This window comes from Ochotona princeps, chromosome 1 (assembly GCF_030435755.1).
Source record: "Ochotona princeps isolate mOchPri1 chromosome 1, mOchPri1.hap1, whole genome shotgun sequence".
Classification (NCBI taxonomy): Eukaryota; Metazoa; Chordata; class Mammalia; order Lagomorpha; family Ochotonidae; genus Ochotona; species Ochotona princeps.
In genome coordinates this window covers 25648807-25662017 of record NC_080832.1, presented here as the reverse complement: position 1 = coordinate 25662017, position 13211 = coordinate 25648807, and the positions used below count along the sequence as shown (strand labels likewise).

General features: G+C 43.6%; 1 protein-coding gene across 1 annotated transcript in view; it reads left to right on the top strand.

Moving 5' to 3' along the window:
- Nucleotides 1–13211, top strand: part of ARFGEF3 (ARFGEF family member 3) — a 172907-nt gene that overhangs the window by 112077 nt on the left and 47619 nt on the right. Inside the window, exons 10-12 of the mRNA XM_004587269.3 lie at nucleotides 670–1003; nucleotides 8407–8519; nucleotides 9240–10150. Of these exons, the coding sequence (XP_004587326.2) occupies nucleotides 670–1003; nucleotides 8407–8519; nucleotides 9240–10150 (1358 nt within the window). The remainder of the gene's footprint in view (nucleotides 1–669; nucleotides 1004–8406; nucleotides 8520–9239; nucleotides 10151–13211) is intronic.

Sequence of the window (13211 nt, the reverse complement as noted above, 5' to 3'; positions counted from 1 at the left end):
GCCAGGGAGTTGCTCTCAGCCCTTTGGTTTGTGGTTGGATGGAAGCTGACTGGCAGTGTCATTTCAGAATGTGAAAGTGACTATGAGTGAGAAAGAATGTCATAACTAATAGTAAACAGAATTTTACAGCTAAGCCAGTTAGCACCTTTTAATTAATTAATTAATTTTATTTATTTATTGAGAGCCAGACAGGAAGAGTTTGGTACAAAATGACCACTCCAGCTTGAACTAGGTCAGGCTGATGCCAGAAGCCAGGAACTCAATCCAGCTCTCCCAGGTGGATGGGCAGGGCCCAGCCGCTTGAGCCATCATCAGGGCCACCCAGGGGCTCCTGCAGGAGCAGGGGGCTTCAGACAAGAGCAGAGCCAAGGACTGTACCCAGACACTCCAGTGGGTGATGTGGACCTGCTAACCAGAAGCTGCACACCCGCTCCCAGCCATGTTAGCATTTTGCATTCATTTCTTCCCTTGGGGAGTTTTCTTCGTGCCTCCCTTGAATTAGTTGACCTTATCTTGAGACAGCCAGCAAAAATGGAGAAACAGAAAATCGGCAGAACACAGCCAAGAGGGCAGTGAAGAACACAGCTCTTTTGGTCATTGCTGTGGCCATTCTCTTGGCAATTGGTGCCTTTCAGTTTAACTCCCAACCATCTCTCTGTCTCTTTCCAGGAAAAATCTGTGCCCTGCTCTCATTGTCATCCTGGGGAACCCCATTCACGACAAAACCATCACGTCTGCCCACAGCAGCAGCAGCAGTGCCAGCGTGGAGTCGGACTCTGTCACTGCTGGCGTCGCTGACCATGGCCGCGGCTCCGGCTGCTCGTGCACTGCGCCTGCGCTGAGCGGACCTGTGGCTCGCACCATCTATTACCTTGCAGCCGAGCTGGTGCGGCTGGTGGGGTCACTAGACTCCATGAAGCCGGTGCTGCAGTCCCTGTATCACCGAGTGCTGCTCTACCCACCTCCCCAGCACCGCGTGGAGGCCATCAAAGTAATGAAAGAGGTAGGGAAGCTAGTTGGCAAGGGGCACCCCCCCCCCCAGCGTCTTGTACACAGGAGATTTCCGGAAATGTTTCTAATCTTTACTGGAACTTCTAGCTCTTGCATGCTTCCCAGTAACTAACAATATCTCTATAGTCATTGCTCACGTATGTGTTGGGGTGGAGAGGGGACTGGGACAGGGGGCATTGAGGATGCTCATTGCTGCAGGGTCCCCCACGAGATGCTTCAGATTTGTTGTTGTCAAAACTCTGTTAGATGTGCACCTGCTAGTGCCCCAGGCTGAAATTTCTGTCTGCTACCGTAGGTGTTATTTGTGCAGATATATATGTTTACCTGCTTTGGCCGAAACTGGACCTGAGAATGATTTTATGCTCGGGTTGTACATTCTCCAAAAATAAAGTCTGCCCAAATGTGACTGCTAAACGGAAAACATTTCTCCAGAATGTCATGACCCCAAAATCTCTCCCAAAGTTGACCTCTTGAGATAGCTATTGCAGTGTGCTGCTTCCTGGGTTTCAGGCAGAATTGTTGTTATTTTGAAGTTACTTCAATCAAGGATTTCTCTGCTTTCTTTCAAAAAGCTAAATACGAAAGTGATGGCATTGTTTGTATTTTTGAACTTTGAAGGGCAAACTTAGTTCCTTTGGGAATTTAGCCACCCCTTTACACTATGCCAAATCATAATCACAATATTCCTTTGCTGACAACTTATTTATTCTTTTAACGATTTACTTTATTTGAAGGACACAGTTACAGAGAGAAGGAGAAATAGAGGGAGAGCAAGACCAAGATCTAGCCGCTGGTTCATTCCCCACATGGCTGCATGGCCAGAGCTGAGCTAGTCTGAACCCAGGAACCAGGTGCTTTTTCTGGTCTCCCACATGGGTACAGGGGCTCAAGGACATTGACCATCCTCTACTGCTTTCCCAGGCACTAAGCTTTTCCATCACTAAGCTGGATTGGTAGTGGAGCAGCCAGTACAAGAACCAGCTCCACAATGGCTCATTGGCTAAATCCTCACCTTGCAAGTGCCAAGATCCCATGTGGACACTGGTTGGTGTCTTGGCTGCTCCACTTCCCATCCAGCTCCATGCTTGCAGCCTAGGAAATCAGTAGAGGATGTCCCAAAGCCTTGGGACTCTGCACCTACATGAAAAACCAGAAAGTAGCTGCTGGCTGCTGGCTTCAGACAGAATTGGCTCCGGCCATTGCAGGCACTTGGGGAGTGAACAAGCAGGTGAAATGGAAGCTGTTTCTTTCTGTCTCTCCATGTCTTCCATAAGTCTGATCTGCCTTTCCCATAAAAAGAGAAAAATTGGGCCTGACATGGTAGCCTAGTGGCTAAATCTTTGCCTTGTAGATGCCAGGATTCTAATCCCAGCAGCACTGCTTCCCATCCACCTCCCTGCTGTGGCCTGGGAAAGCAGTAGAGGATGGCCCAAAGCCTTGGAACCCTGCACCTGTGTGAGAGACCCAGAAAAAGCTCCTGACTCCTAGGTTCAGAATGGCGCAGCTCTGGCCGTTGCAGCCGCTTGAGGAGTGAATCAGCAGACAGAAGATCTTCCTCTCTATTTCTCCTCCTCTCTGTAGATCTGACTTTCCAATAAAAATAAAGAAATCTTTTAAAATAAATAAATCTTAAAAAAAAAAAACAGTGCCCATAGGGATATAGGCACTGTAGGTGGGAGCTTAGCCTGCTACACCATAGCACTGATCCCATGACTCATCTACTTCTTTTTATTTCAGATTTATTTATTTTTATTTAAAAGGCAGATTTACAGAGATAAGGAGAGACAGAAAGATAGAGGTCTTCTATCTGCTGGTTAACTCCCCAAATGGCGTTAACAGGTAGAGCTGAGCCAATCTGGAGCCAGGAATCAACAAGGAGCTTCTTCCAGGTCTCACTCATGGATGCAGGGCCCCAAAATTTGAGCCATCCTTTACTGCTTTTCTAAGCCACAAGTAGGAAGCTGGGAGTGGAGCAGCTGGGACATGAACTGGCACCCATATGACATGCCAGTGCTGGCAAACTGAGGACTAGCCTGTCATACCAGTTTATTTGTTTGTTTGAAAAGCAGATTTACAGAGGTTGTAGGAGATACAGAGAGAGATCTTTCATCCACTGGTTCACTTACCAAATGGCTACAGTAGCCAGTGCTGGGTCAAGGCCAAACTGTAAGCCTAAAACTCCCACCTAAGTTTTCTATATGGGTGGCAGGGCCTAAAGTTCTTGAACCATCTGCTGCTGCTTTCCCAGGTCCATGAACAGGGAGCTGGATCAAAAGCAGAACTGGCAGAATTCAAACTAGCCCTTATATGGGGTGCTGTCATCATAGGCCACAGCTTAACTGTGCCACAGTGGCAGCCCCACAACTATTTTCTATGATGTTGAACTTCAATTGATTGCTGGTGTTGTTTTCATGAGATTAGACTGCATGAGACAAGAGGAAGTTCCGGTTCAACATTTCTAGAAATGGAGTCATTCAGATTTAATTGTCAGTTATGGAACCCTAAGCACACCGTGATAAACCCCACTTCTAAACTTATATCTAATATGTAAAAGGTATTTCACCTTTAAGATCTTTAATATTCAGAAATTTGTGATGTTGTGTCAACCTCATTTTTGTCAACAAACAACATTACTTTTCCCCAACAGAGTGTCAGGCAATGAAGGGCGAAAGCCCAGCTGTAAGAACTGGTCACTTGTAGGATAGTGAACACAGATGGTTGAGCCAAGAGAACACAAGACCAAGTCATCATCACCCAGACAGCTGTGGGCCACCACTCAAGGGCCAACCCCTGCCAAGTTAGACTCGTAGCCTGGAAGATCAGGCCCAGCCTGCCCAGAATAGACTGATCTTTGGGAAGAGGATTGAAGAGGGACTGACCATCCCCATTCTGCTCCTTCTCCCAAATTCACTGGCCAGGTGAAATGTTCCCCTGTGCAATAAGTAAGTAAGAGGGCAAAAGAAAGGAGCAAAACCTTATTCTACTAGAATATTTTTCCTTAGAGAAACATGATGCCAGAGAAAAGGAATTACCTCCTGCAAATAACTAAGGCATGACCAGGTCAAATGATTGCCCTAAGTCCTCAAAAAGAGAACAGGTGCAAACCCTTGTCCCTGACCTTAAAGCCCATAGGCATGTCCTATGCCACACATGTTTCTAGTTCTGACTGTCTTATTGCAGCAAAAGCAATACCAGGAGTGCCCTTGGCCATCATCTCTGTGAAAGCCCAAGTCCCAGAGGCAGGCTTTTGTCCTGTCTCTGCCACTTACCCGCAGATAGGGGTAACAGAAAGTCAGTCGCAGAATTCTGAACATAACATTTTCCCATCTGTAGGTTGTTAGAACGTTCCACTTTTCAAAGTTCAGCATTGTTTAAAATGCAGTGAAGTTTGCAGAAGTAACAAAGTGCAAATATATCTGGTGTGCTTAACCCTACCCTGGGGAAGAGAAAAGCACAGCATATGGAGCCTGGAAATAGCTGGTGCTGTTCTGGCAGGCCTCCCTTCCTCCTGCCTATGTGTTCTTGGCTGTTTGTCTTCACTGGACCGACCACTACTAACAGGCGTATCATTGCGCAGGGCACTCACACACCTCCTTGTTGCTCCTCCCATCAATTCTGAACTGCTCCACTCAGTCTACCATCACTCTCATTTCCCTCCATTTCATCCGTTCAACCCCCGTCTTTCTCAATTTCCACCATCCTGCTCTTCACACTCGCTCCTCTCTTACTCCCATGGGCCACTTTCATTCCACAGAGTGGAAGGGTGGTTCCACCAGGGTAAGCACTACTGGGATTTCACATTAGCTCATTTACAAAGTCTCTTGGGAAGAATATTATATCCATTGTTCAGGTGGGAAACTTGAAGCTCAGGGAAGAACTCAATGGCCCTATGTACACAGTAGCTCAAGATGTGAACTCAACTATGCTCAGTACAACTGCCTGTATGCTGTGAAAAATCCTGCTTTGCTTTAATTGTGCTTCCCCAGACTGCTGATGTTGCTCTTACTTAAATCAGAGTCCACCATTTAGCAACTGGCTGTGTGTCCTGTTGGCCCAGGGCTCCACAGTACAATATAGAGTAAGCTTCTTATCTCCTCATATGTGTTTGTATACATGACATGCTCTCCCCTAGTATTTAACTCTGTATGTGTTTAATTCATTTTGGCTGAATAGCAGAACCTGGACATGTGTGTGAAAAGCATATTTTTCAAGCAAGCTTCCTTTCACCCTGAGGACAGACAGTCCTGGGCTTGTTGCTGCCCTGGTGGAACCACTTGTTACCAGCATGCTAAGCAAATATTTGTCACATGGGATGGGCAAATCTCTTTGTGACTCTTACTTCTTGACTGTAAAGGAGATTAGTGATGCTTTCGCTTCTGTCATAGAGTCTCCCGTGCCCAGGCCCCTCTGCAGAGGTCAAGCTGGAATTAGACTCCAGTCCCTGGGTAGTACATGCGGCCAGCACTACCCCTTTGGAGCCCTGCAGATGTATTGGGCTAAGTCATATTGAAAAGCAGCCCCCTCACTTCAGATGATAAAGTCAGTGATTTGAGAACGTTGGTAACCCAGGTACCAAAGTGCATAGGGCTCATATACACAGAGGAAATCGCTATGCACGCAGGATATTTGCTTTGCCTTTTGGAGTTTGAATGCTTGGCCTGTTATTCTCCAGTTTTCTTTCTAGTATGTTGCTGTGTCACATTCAGATCATTTTGCTTCCAAAGTACATTTTTCTTTGATGAACAGCTGTGAAAGACTTTGCCTGTTTGTCTCTGTCTCTTCCTGCCCCCTGGCCTGCCACCTTCCTCTTCCTCTCTTCCTCTCACTCCTCAGTTCAATTTTAGAAGGAATCACCTGGTCTTGGTCGGATATGGGACATCACCTGCTCAGCCCACACCCACAAGACCACTTGAAGGAGAGGTTTAAAAGATCTTGCCTTTCTTTTAGGATTCATTAATTGCCCCATTCCCTACCCTACCCCCACCGCCAGTCATTGAAGTATTTCTCAATTAAATGCAAGGGCAACATGGGAATTAATAGATATTCTCTGATTTGTTGCTGGTGAATTTGTGGAGAGATTCCAAGGGAAAGTGAGGTTCCCTGCTTTAGTGACTTAGAAATACACTCCCATTGCAGTAAAAGGTGAGCCTACAGAGAGAGAGAGAGAGAGAGCAAGAGAGAGCAGTGAATGTGCTTGATCAGTGTTAACCCTCACATTATCATTTTTCAATGTCAAGAAATGAAATATGGAAAAAAATGGAGGCTCCATTTCTGTACTTTCACGACAGCAAAAACTTCCTATTACCATAGCAAAAGGGAAATATGGAAAGAGAGCCCCTTAACAATTTTTGCTTATGCCTTTGAAGATGAATGGTCAGAGAGACAGAATGTGTGCTCCACACACACTTCATTAGCCAGTCTCTCCTGGAATTAATTTAACCTCAAATTAAAATGTTCTGTAAAGACTTCTATCATATGGACATATAAATTGGTTAAAGCGGAACAATTATGAAAATCCTATACATGGAAATGTGGGAGAAAGTAGCTGAATCTGTGCCTGGAAGGATATTTATAGCTTTAACTGCTTATACTGAAAAGTAGCAAGCCTAAAATTAACATCCCAATTAACCAGCTTAGGCAGTTGTGGAAAAAATGAGCAGTATAAATTCAAATAATTAGCAAAGAGAAAAATAAGGATAAAAGCAGAATATACATAATAAAACACAAGTACAGTGTAAGGGACCACCAGCTGTTAAACAACGTGTTGGGATTGTGAAGATGCTCTGAAAACTGAAAAAAAAAAATTCTATGAAGAGCAACTGAAATAATTCCAGCACAGGTTGAAATCCACAGAAATGGGACCTGGCACGATGGTCTTGGTGGCTAAATCCTCACCGTGAAAGCTCCAGGATTCCATATGGGTGCTGGTTGATATCAAGGCTGCTCTGCTTTCCATCCCGCTCCCTGCTTGTGACCTGGGAAAGCAGTAGAGGATGATCCAAAGCCGTGGAAGCCTGCACCCACATGGGAGACAGATGCTCCTGGCTCCTGGCTTTGGATCAGCTTAGGTCTGACAGTTGCAGCTTTAGGAGTGAATTAGTGGGTGGAAGACCTTTCTCTCTGTATCTCCTTCTTCCTGTAAATCTGCCTTTCCAAAAAACATAAATACATCTTTAAAAGAATCGCAGAAATAAAGCAGGAAAAAGTTTTCCCAACCACAACTGTTACGAACATTAAAGGAATGGAAGAGAGTATCAAAAGAGCTTTTAGACTATTACATTGGAAAAATTAAGGCAAAGTGAATTAATTCTTGGGAAATAATTCTTGTATTTGTGATTTGAGGGAAAGGGGCAGGAAGAGATCACATCCAGTGATTGACTTCTCAAATACCAAAGAGCCAAGTCTCCCACATCCGTGGCAGGGACCAACAATATGCTCTCTCAGCTTCCTCCCAGGATATGTCTTAGCAGAAAGCTGGAATCAGGAGCAGAACTGAGGCATGGAGCGAAGCACTCTCATCGGGGCTGTGATCAGACCCATAACCATCTTAGCCACACCACCATCCCAACGCCCAATGCCGAGATAACGCAACTTCTGACAAACTGTATCCAGGAGAAATGGAAGACCTGAATAGTTTCAATCATTTTTAGAGATTGAATCAGTAGCTTACATATTTCCCTTAAAGAAAAAATACTTGTTTTATACAGCTTCAGAGAAGTTGTGCCAGAGATCAGAGGACAAATATTCCAATGCCCCATGAACTTTTCCATGGAATAGAAACAGGGAGTATGTCCCAACCCAGTTTGTGAAGCTCTCCAGGGAAATTTTTGTTATGAGCCAGTCTCACAAGAAGACAGATGCAAATGGTTTCTCATCCTTGTGGTATCAACTTTTGGAAGTGACACCTCAGAGAATTTTCTTTGTCTAAATCAAGTCCAAACTGTGGAATCTGGAGTCCAATACATGTTTCATATCAAGAGGAATACCGAAGTCAGTCATATTAAAATTTGTGATTCTAAATATAGGCTGAAGGTCCCTAATGCAAAAAGTCCACAATGCTCCAAAATCCAAAACTTTCTCAATACTGACATTATAGCCCCAAGTCTGGTGCTCTGATCTGTGCAAGCTTTGTTTTGAGCCTAAAATGATTTTTTAGATATTGTGTAAAATTGTATAAGGTAATTAGGAAACATGAATGAAGTTTATGTTCATAGTTGGGCCCCATCCCCGTGATATCTCATAGTAGATCTCAATTGTAAAATCTGAAAAACTCCAAATCTGAAACTCTTGTGATCCCAAACATGTTGCTTAGGGGGTACTCAGTCTGTAACTGTTTATTTGATCTCTTGATTTTTAAACTGTGCACTTTTTTGTGTGATATTCCCTTTTCTAAAGATACTTGGGAGCCCACAACGTCTCTGCGACTTGGCCGGACCCAGCTCTACTGAACCAGAACCCAGAAAAAGATCGATTTCCAAGAGGAAGTCTCTCCTGGACCTTCTCAAACTGTATGATGCATTCCCCTTTAGGTTGAGGTTCCGAGGGAGCACAGCTGTGCCAGATGCTTTCCAAATTCCTGAAACTTGCATGAATCTGCATTAAACAAAGTGTGCACAGTTAACAGTTTCGCCACAGCCATATGAGCTTTATTTCAGTTCCTTATGATCATCTAAGTTTCTGTGTGTTCGTAATGACAAAGAAAACTGCATGTACAAATTGAAATGCCAAAAATTATTCATGAGGATTATTGGGGAGGCTCTCACATGCAGTGCCCCTAGAAAAGTGAATGTTCTATGGCTTGTAACAATTGCATTGCCGCACGTCTGTTCAGGAACGTGCTTATTTAATTGAGGAATACAGTCCATGCTATTGCAGTGTTGGAACTATTTTTCTATTTGCAGAGCTCAATATGATACAAGTGATTTTGTTCAGTGCCTGTCCATAGGAATATCATACGTTCCCATTAGAAGTTTTTGTTTGCCCATGGATAAACTAGCTTAGCCAAGATGGAGTGTGGTTCAGGGCCGTCCATCTTATGCAGGTTTTCCTGTGCCAGCTCTAGCATGCTGTTTGGTTATTCACTGCTTTGATTATTCAATTTTACGCAAATTAGATTCTCTCTCTTGAACACCATTCAATTCTCCTAGGCTAATCATTCTTCATCGTTTCACAGTGTTTTTTTCTGTCTTATGCATGGATGCCACTTTTCTGTTTCAAACGCTGTTTAGCATCATGGATGGCATGACCGAAGCGTGCATCAAGGGTGGCATTGAAGCTTGCTACGCCGCGGTGTCCTGCGTCTGCACCTTGCTGGGCGCCCTGGACGAGCTCAGCCAGGGCAAGGGTTTGAGCGACGCGCAGGTGCAGCTGCTGCTGCTGCGTCTGGAGGAGCTGAAGGATGGAGGCGAGTCCAGTCGAGACTCCATGGAGATCAACGAGGCCGACTTCCGCTGGCAGCGGAAGGTGTTGTCCTCGGAACACACACCCTGGGAGACTGGGAATGAGAGAAGCCCTGACATCAGCATTAGCGTCACCACAGACACGGGCCAGACAACGTTGGAGGGGGAACTGGGTCAGACCACGCCCGAGGACCACCTGGAGCACCAAAAAAATATCCTCAAGTCACCAGCCATGCAGGAGGGCAAGGAAATATTGAGCAAAGGATCGGAGCTGGAGGCGGGGGACCAGCCTGATGTGGTTCAAAGGAGCCACACGGTGGCCTACCCTGACATCACCAACTTCTTGTCTGTGGATTCGAGGACCAGGTCCTACGGATCCAGGTACAGTGAGAGCAACTTCAGCGTGGACGACCAGGACCTCTCCAGGACAGAGTTTGACTCCTGCGATCAGTACTCCATGGCAGCCGAAAAGGACTCGGGCAGGTCCGATGTGTCCGACATTGGCTCCGACAACTGTTCGCTGGCGGACGAGGAGCAGACCCCGCGGGACTGCCTGGGCCCCCGCTCGCTGCGCACCGCTGCGCTGTCTCTGAAACTGCTCAAGAACCAGGAGGCGGACCAGCACAGCGCCCGGCTCTTTGTGCAGTCCCTGGAGGGCATCCTGCCGCGCCTGCTGGCCCTGGCAAGCGTGGAAGAGGTGGACTCCGCCCTGCAGAACTTCGCTTCTACCTTCTGCTCAGGTTTGTAAACTGCTTTGTAGTTGTTGCTGCGTAGTCCACAGTGTCCGGAGTGTGTTTTATCTATCAATAGATACATTAAAAGCACTTGGTAAGATTCACCAATCTTTGACGATAAAAGTTTGGTGAGTTAGGTATAGCAGGAACATACCACAAAATTATAAATGCTATCTATGATATGCCCGCAGCCAGTATCTTACTGAATAAGGAAAAGCTGAAAGCATTTCCCTTCAGCCATGGGAACAAGACAAAGATAAATTCACTTTTACTCCCTCTTACTCAATATGATGTTGGAAATACTACTAAGAGCAAGTAGGGAAGAGAATGAGATACCAAGTCTCAGAATTAGGAGAAAGTCAAAATATCCATGCATGCGGATGACATGATTTTGTACATGGAAAAAATCAAAACACTCCACCAAAAAAAAAAAAACCTGTCAGAACTGACAAAGCTATTCAGCAAAGCTACAAAGTACAGAATCAACAAACAGAAAACAGTAGTTCTTTAATACACCAGTAATGTTCCTGATGAAGGAAAACCAATGAAAAATTTCCTTCACTGTTGCAACACAATTATAAATATTTGGGAACAAATTTAACCAAAGAAGCAGAACAGCTCTATAATGAAAGTTACAAACAACAAATTAAAGAAATAATCAAGGTCACAAAAAATACAGTTATTCTTTGTGATTAGAAGAATTATTCTACTTACCTACGGGTAGCTAATTTTTACAAAGATGCTAAGAACATACATTGTGTAAAATATTGTCTTTTCAGTAAATAAATGATTCTGACAAAACTGATTACATAAATGTAAAAGAATGAAATTAGAGCCCTACCTCTTAACCATATACCAAAGTCAACTCAATGCATTAATGACCCAAATGTAAGACCTGAAACAACTAAATTTCTAGAAAAAGAATGTAAACTGCTGAAGATGCTGAAGCAGGTGGTGATTTTTGGATAAGAACCCCAATATACAGGCAACAAAAGCAAAAGCAGACAAATGGAATTGTATCAGATGCAGGCAGTTCTGTATAGCAAAGGAAACAGTGAGAGGAGATACATACAATAGGACAGGAGAAAAGACTTACAAACTACATGACACAGAATTAATATCCACTATAGATCAGGAGCTTGAGAGTCTCCAACAAAACAACCAATCCAGTTTAAAAATTGGTGCAAAGAACCTGGACCATTCTCAGAAGAAAAAAATCAAGTGGCCAACTGATATTTGAAAAACTATGTAATATCATAAGCCCTCAGGAAAATACTAATCAAAACCACAACTAAATATAGCTTCCTACCCCTTTGAATGACTATTAGCAGAAAGACGAAAAGTAACACATGTTAGGAAGGCTGTAAATAGAAGGGAACTCTTCTCCATCATTGGAAGGCATGTAAATCAGTATAGCCACTATGGAAAACAGTAAAGGGATTTCTTTTAAAACTAGAAATAAAATCACCATATGACTCAGAAATCTCCTGATTAGATAAATATATCAAAGAAACGTGAAATGATTTTTTTCTAAGATACCTGTTCCCAGGGGTCAAGATATAGAATCAACCGAGGTGTCCAGCATCAATGAATGAATAAAAAATTTAGTGTATATACACACACGTGAGATATAAATTTATACATGTGATATAAATATACAGTGGATTATTCAGCCACAAAAGAGGGAAATCCTATCATTTGCAGCAGCATGGATGAAAACAAAAGACATTAAGTGATATCATAGGTTCAGAAAGACATTACACGATCTCTGTATGTGTAGGAGCTTAAAAACATTCAAAGTGGCTGCAGAATGGTAGAGAGCATAGAAGAGCCACTGTAACTCAGAATGACCTAGTAAGTGAACAAACAGAAGAATGGAGGCCCCATAAAGTTATACAAGAGGAAATGTTCATTACCCTGTTTTGCTCAGTACATTGTAAACATGTGCTTAAACGTCACACTTCAGCAAATAAATGTGTGGTTATTACTAATAAAAATATGTCTAAAGACTACAAGCATTATTTCTGCCATCCCAACAAACTTCATGTAAAGCTTTTGTTCTGCTTTTAGAATCGTATCCCACAAACACAGGTGCAGAAGTGCTAAAAGGTTGTTACATTTTTCCAGCCTTCTTTCCTTTCTATTGTTCACCAAGAGAGTATTAATGAAATAAAGCACCTTACACCCATTTGGTGCAGTCCTGTTCATTAAGAAAAAAAAGAGGCAGGACTATAGATGCTAGCCTCAAAATGTGTAAGATACGAAGGTGCTTCAAAATCTTTGTGGGAAAACAGAACTAAAAGATGAATATATTTTGATGTTAAAAATCAGAACTCCATGTCTACAAGCAGGTTGTTGAACCTCATGAGGTCACCATGTAATGTTTTTAGTGTGTTCTCATGTGTGGTTGTATTCTTATACATATAAGAAAGTGACTCTTGTTAGAGGGATAGCATTGTGGTTTGGGAGGAAAAAGAAATGTCTGCCTTGTTTGCTTGTGTTTTCCAGTTATGTTAAAAGTTTTAAGTAAGCTGTGTGTTTAAAGAAAAGATATCTTAGATCAGAAAGATCTAATATCTAAGATTACTTTTGCACTTTTTTAAAGATTTCTTTTTAATTGGAACATCTGATATATATATATATATATATAGAGAGAGAGAGAGAGAGAGAAAGATCTTCCATCCGCTGATTCACTTTCCAAGTAGCTTCAACACCTGGAGCTGGAGGTGATCTGAACCCAGGAGTTTCTTCCAGGTCTCCCACATGGGTGCAGGGTCCCAAGGCTTTGGGCCATTCTTGACTGCCTTTCCAGGCCACAAAAAGGGAGCTGGATGGGAAGCGGGTTTGCTAGGGCATGATCTGGCACCCATATGTGATCCTGGTGTGTGCAAGGCAAGGACTTTGGCCACTACTTTATTCCCTGTAAACTGGGAAACATAAATAACTGAAATATGGAACCAGTGTTGTGGCACACTGAACTGCTACCTGCCAACACCAACATCTCTTATCAGAGCACTGGTTCAATTCCCAGTTGCACTTCTTCGCATCCAGCTCCCTGCTACTGTTT